General features: G+C 33.4%; 2 protein-coding genes and 1 non-coding gene across 6 annotated transcripts in view; all 3 read right to left on the bottom strand.

Moving 5' to 3' along the window:
* LOC117102930 overlaps positions 1–200 on the bottom strand; it is a 3562-nt gene extending 3362 nt beyond the window's left edge. The window contains exon 1 of the mRNA XM_033243387.1: positions 127–200. The gene's annotated coding sequence lies outside the window, so the exon portion shown is untranslated. The remainder of the gene's footprint in view (positions 1–126) is intronic.
* Positions 201–774: 574 nt separating this feature from the next.
* Positions 775–5908, bottom strand: part of LOC117102945 (polypeptide N-acetylgalactosaminyltransferase 1-like) — a 14226-nt gene continuing 9092 nt past the window's right edge. For all 4 annotated transcript variants that reach the window (XM_033243406.1, XM_033243405.1, XM_033243408.1 and 1 more), the window contains 5 exons: positions 3513–3668; positions 3063–3227; positions 2241–2351; positions 1649–1789; positions 775–1386 (listed from right to left, as the gene is read on the bottom strand). In XM_033243406.1, the coding sequence (XP_033099297.1) occupies positions 1219–1386; positions 1649–1789; positions 2241–2351; positions 3063–3227; positions 3513–3668 (741 nt within the window). In that variant the 3' untranslated portion in view covers positions 775–1218. The remainder of the gene's footprint in view (positions 1387–1648; positions 1790–2240; positions 2352–3062; positions 3228–3512; positions 3669–5908) is intronic.
* Positions 4828–4899, bottom strand: Trnag-ucc. The gene has a single exon. It is a non-coding gene; the product is annotated as a tRNA-Gly (tRNA).

The raw sequence follows: 5908 nt of genomic DNA, 5'->3' as shown, positions 1-5908 counted from the left end.
TATATATACTGAATAGATATTTTAATATTTTTCTAAAGTTTATAGAGCTATAGTAAGCTTGTATATAAGTATTATCATTGGTAAATATTCTACCATGTTTTCTATTTAAAAATGTAAGTAACCTACCTTTTAGTGAAACAATCGTTAGCTTACTGAAACAAGAAATAAACAGGCTTGGTTTTAAAGGAAATGTACGTTTCACTGTAAAAGGAATTACTGATTGTTCCCGGATGTATACCGGTAGTTACATACCGGTAGATGTCTTGGAGGTTAATATGTAGGTTCAAAATCGCAAAGTGAAGACGTCGATAATGTTTTCTTTTTAATCCAAAAGTATAGGAATAATAAACATTTTTTTGGTCAAAGTTAACTCAGTAGCTTATCAGAATTTAATATTTTGGAGATACGATATTCATTACATAGAAAATACTTTAGCATAAAAGTGATATCCATCCTACTCAAGTAAACAATAGCAATAGCATGACGCTATAGATGATTAGGCGAATATTTTATACTGTATTAAAAAAGGAGATGATGTTGTTGCTTAGGAAGTGATTATATTACTCTGCAACTTAATTTCAGCGTTAAAGATTCTGAGTCACTCCCAAGACATTCAAATCTCTGAAATATTATTCATTAAAATGATAAGCGTTACATTCCCGTGCAATCACCGATCACCGCGTCCAACCCCGTGTTGGTCCCATCCATAAACGTATCAAATCCTAAATACATCTCATAATATAGTGTATTGTAAAGAAATCAACATAGACATTGTTATATTTATCGTTGCCACTTTTATTCACAACAATTCACAGCTCTTCTATCATATGGAGGTATTAAGAAAATTGTAAGTAGATTGGATTGGATTGGATTTTTTCGGTGAAAGGATTTAGGCGTCCAGTAACCAAGGCTTAATGTGTCTGCCCCGTTCGAATGTTATCGTTTCAATCAACAAATTTGGTTGAAAACAGACAAACAGGAATCAAATAAAGAAAAAAAAAAACATTTCTCGATTGCCCAATTCTGAAATAAAATTAAAACTGTTGTTTTCATGGTATAGGCCTATTCTGTCTCTGATGTGCATGACTGTGTAATTGTTCGTCTAACAACAATTATTATCGTAGCCTTACTGGTTACTATGATAATCGTTTACGGTACGTTTCATTACGCGCGCTCACTAACAACACGAAATCCACAAGTGATCGGATTTTACGCTCCTCAATAGTCGGCCCACATTCGTTCGTCTGCCCCACTATCAGTAAGAATCCATCGTTGACTCTCTTGAGTGTTGTTGCAATTTGTTGTAGAGACAAAGCGAATGTCGCCCTCCTGCGACTTGACAGCATCCAAACATTTCCGAGTTGCTGCATTCATGATCGTGCTGGTCTACAACAAAAGAAAAGATTTAAGGATATTTTGTCAACGTCAGGTTTACACACTCTCCTCAATGTTTAATCAAATCATGACCATTTAATGATATTATCGTAACAGACATCTCTATCCGGGAAACGTATAATATAGTAATGAAATAAAAGTGCAACATTGCATTGAGTTCTTGAACTTTCTGTCATGATGGGAATATCGCTTTGTAATGTAGAATGGCGTGGATGAAACAAAGAACATTGAGAATTTGAAGTTTTAAACGTACAATGGGATCGTACTCCCACGATGCAGTAGTAATCTCCGCACTCCGGGGACAGTCACTGTAAGCGACTTCTTCATCATAAAAATGTGCATCTAGGCACATATTGTCATGCTGTATCTGGTTGAACGCATTGTAAACAAATATCTAATAAATAAATAAAGTAAGGTTAATTCCATTTAGTTTCTGAAATGCAGAATTTACATAAGTAAGGAAAACAATACGAACTGAATTTCAACAAATTTAAATTTTCCCTCCCCACCCCCTAAAAATCCAACCTAAAAAAAAATTGCTGAGAAATCTTGATTTCAATTGCATTCAACATTGTCCTCTCATTTACGACATGCGAATAATATTTGTTATATTGAAAAATGGGTTGCAACTGTTTTTAAAGCCGATATTGAACAGTATACAATTGAAAATCATCGTAACAGGCCTAGGCCTACAGTCATGCCATGTTGTTGCAGTTTAATACACAGCATTTTATTCAAAATTGGTCTTTAAAAAAGTAATAAATGGGCGTAATATTGCTTACTGTGATCTGACTGACTAGAGAAACTGGTGCTTAAAAATCATGTTTATTGAAATCGAGGCCTACCTGAGACATACCGATTCCGTGACATGGAAATAGTGATACTTTTGCGTCACCTTTCGCCTTCTCTCCTCTCGCGAAAACATCGACACACATCGCAGACATCTCATTTCGAACCTGACAAAGAGTATTATAGAGCAATGTTAGTCAGCTAAATATATGCTGTCTCTTATACACATCTAGATGTGTATAAGAGACAGTATATGTACAGTATATAGAACAATGATGGAAACATTGTTACATGTAAAAGTAAAAAATAATAAAAATATTTTCACATGTACAGCACACTTTCAACAACTTATATTTAGGCCTATACCTTGACCATCTTAAGCATTTCTTTAACCAGGATACGATTTAATAATAATGTATATATATAAATATATATATATATGTATATATATATATATATATACATGTATATATATATATGTATATACATATAAATCAACACTGTATTTACCTTTCTGTGATGATTTATATAGCACTCTCAGGCTTAATAATTTGAATATTATTTTCTTTTTACCTCTATTTTTTTAGTTTGAAAAATGTAGAGGTGGGGCGGTTGGTCCCCGTTAAATACACCACTGTTAGGCGGAGAAACCAGGACTGGTAAATAATATAATGATAATTAATTAAAATCTACATGGGTTTAAAAAATATGTTAGTATAGTACCGTATTAAAACTCGCAGGTTCGAGTGAAAATCTCATAGGCTTTATGATCCCCGGTGGGCCGCCGGCTACAAGGCCAAATGTGTGTCTGCAACAACTATATAATAATAATATATTGTCTAAGGATTTTTTTCCTACAGGATAAAAGAAAGTCCTACCATGCCGATTATTTTGAATTCAAGAGGCAGTGTATGCTCAGGGTAGACCGTCTCTAAATACCAACGAAAACTTTTGCATCCGAGTGTTTCTCTGAGTTTAACGCGGTTTGAAATATCTCCGTATCCGGTGACTTGTAGTTGCGGGTTTAACGAATAAAATATGTTCTGCGAAACAAAAAATCATTTAGGCCTATATCTGTGATTCAAAATATATAAAAAGACTTGGTAGTAGATACAGTATACCGGTGCAGGTCAAGTACATAATTTGTTAGGTAAGGCAGAAAAGCCTTTAACTAAGCATGAGACAATTTAAGTTTAGCATGTCTAACTAATTTTAACAAAACAAAAAGATTAGGTCTCACACGAAAGTAATGTGATGAAGATATTGCCACCATTTTGTTTTAAAGCAAGGCACACCAGCTTATATAGCTTATGTAAGTCATTTATTACCTTAAAGCTGTCGGTCCAAACCTCCAACGTTCGCCGTGTATTTCTTACTAATGTTATACCTGGGTCCTCATCATAGGAATATGGGCTTTTTGACCGGAAAACGTGTCCGACGTGGGAACATGGAACAATTTCAATAGAACCGCCACACTGCCAAATCTAGAAACAAGGGTAAACCAAAATTAATATAATTTTGCCTGCAGGCCTAAACTGAAACACTCTAGAAAGGCTCGTTCTTACTGAATAACTTTCGGACCCGTTTTTTGCAGGAAATTTTAACCGTGTCTTAGGATAGCCATTTAAAAAAACATTTTAATTTCTTCAACAAGCGTAGATATTAAAGGACTTTAGGTATCTGGACCTTTCGCTACGCATCAAAATATTTTCCTTATCAAAAGACCGTAGGCCTACTAAAACATTAAAGTTATCTGCCGGTGTTGAGCTCTCGATACTGTTTAAGTTACTTAAGGTCTATACTTCATATTCCAGTAATTCGATTAACAGCAAAAGCTTCGGAAACTAAAGACACACATATTAAACTACTGTTCCTCAGTTTTGTAAACTATCGAAAACTAAATGTCTCGGCGATCTGTTTCTCATTAATGTTTAATTTGATTGGTCTATACAATCATAAGCACTAATAATAAAACCGATTCAAGTTACATAAATAATAAATAATAAAACAGCATTTATAATGCGCCGTCTATCTAGCGAACTATTCTGAGGCGCAGTGAATACATGTGAAGAGATATTTGATTGATAACCACATACAATTCTGACAATAAAATAACACTTTTTGATCTATTTGATTTGAACTATTCGGTCTATAATATCAACAATACAATCACAGACACTAATAAAACCAATTCAAGCGTTTAAGCATGTGAAGAGATGACAAATTGAAAAGTTCTGAAAGAAATAAAAAATAAAACAAAAAGAACACGAAGAATTACAAACAATATAAAAATGGTGATGTTATTCAATTTAGGCAACAGGTCTCCGATTTGATAACTTATTTATAGGCCTACTTATAATTAGCTATTGTCTGGTGAATGTTCACGGAGCTTTTCTCCTCGTCCAACGGTATAGGCGCCTGTAATAAATATAGGATTTTACATTTACATTCATGGTCTGTACTTGAACCTCGTAAAATTAGGCCTGGCTACAGTATTTATAATTCTCTAATTCTTAATCATCACTTTTGAATATTTAAAATTTCTCAATGGCTTTCTGTATATAAAAAGAATACATGCATTTAGGGTCGACTCAGTAGTGTTACTGTAAATGCAGCTTGAAAAACAAAGAAAAACAAGAAATGTGCGTCGGCCGGGAATCGAACCCGGGACAATTGCTTGGAAGGCAACTATGTTAACCACTACACCACCGACGCCCGATATGTTACTATCAACTCAACAAGTACTTGAAGACTCTCAACCTTGCCTTGCCTCTCCAGGAAGCTTTGCTTGACCATGTTTTGACCGACCTTGTTAGTGCATTTTGTCAATACTATTAGTAGGCTATACAGATATTTGTTTATGGGAGATAAGATATTTAAACAAAGAACAAATATGGTATACCCAAATTATAATACATTTCAAAAGTTACTCTACTTATAGTAATATAGAAAATATCGTTTTTGTTCACCTGCAATATTTTTTTAAAAGTAAGTAGGCTATGAAATTGGTTTTGCTTGGCAGAATAAGACATTTAATGGAAAAAAAAAACAAAAAACAAATCCTGTATACCCAATTTCAAAAGTTACTCTGCTTATAATAAATACAGAAAATATCGTTTTTGTTAAACTACAGTATTGTTTAAAAAAATAGTCTTACTTAAACTACTTTAAACGATATACAATTTAACTTTACTCGATATTGCATTTTTATTTCGATATGATACCACGTTTATTCAGAATTTTTTTACCAATATATTGTTCATATGTTTTAAATTAGTAATGGGGTGTTCCATTTACAAGCATTATGCTTCTGGAATTTCCCCCTTTCTTTGACTGCTAATACTACTGTAATATTATTCATGATTATGATTTATTCATTGATGTTCAAAGAAAATAAAAGAAATTGTCATTGTAACCCAAATAATGAATCAAACCAAATGAAATATCCTGCTGAGTTACACTTGCAGGCTTGAGGCATGCATCATGTACCATATGCTGCCACGTGTAGACTGATAATTAAAAAAAAAAAAACTACCGGTATTCGAAACAGAGTTAGAAATGTTGCCGACGCACTTCTTTTTTTTTTTTTTAATTTACAGTGACGTTTTTGTTAATTCCAAGATGTAAAGTTAATTCGCACCCGTTGTTGTAAAATTACTATGCTTAAACAAATTTGTTTCGTATAGTCAGCAAAGCTGACTCAATCGTGTACAAATATATATAT

This window comes from Anneissia japonica, unplaced genomic scaffold, assembly GCF_011630105.1.
Source record: "Anneissia japonica isolate Jap-2015-1 unplaced genomic scaffold, ASM1163010v1 scaffold1053_len387728_cov195, whole genome shotgun sequence".
Taxonomy (NCBI): Eukaryota; Metazoa; Echinodermata; class Crinoidea; order Comatulida; family Comatulidae; genus Anneissia; species Anneissia japonica.
The sequence above is the reverse complement of the archived record's forward strand: the minus strand, read 5'-3'. Positions and strand labels throughout refer to the sequence as shown.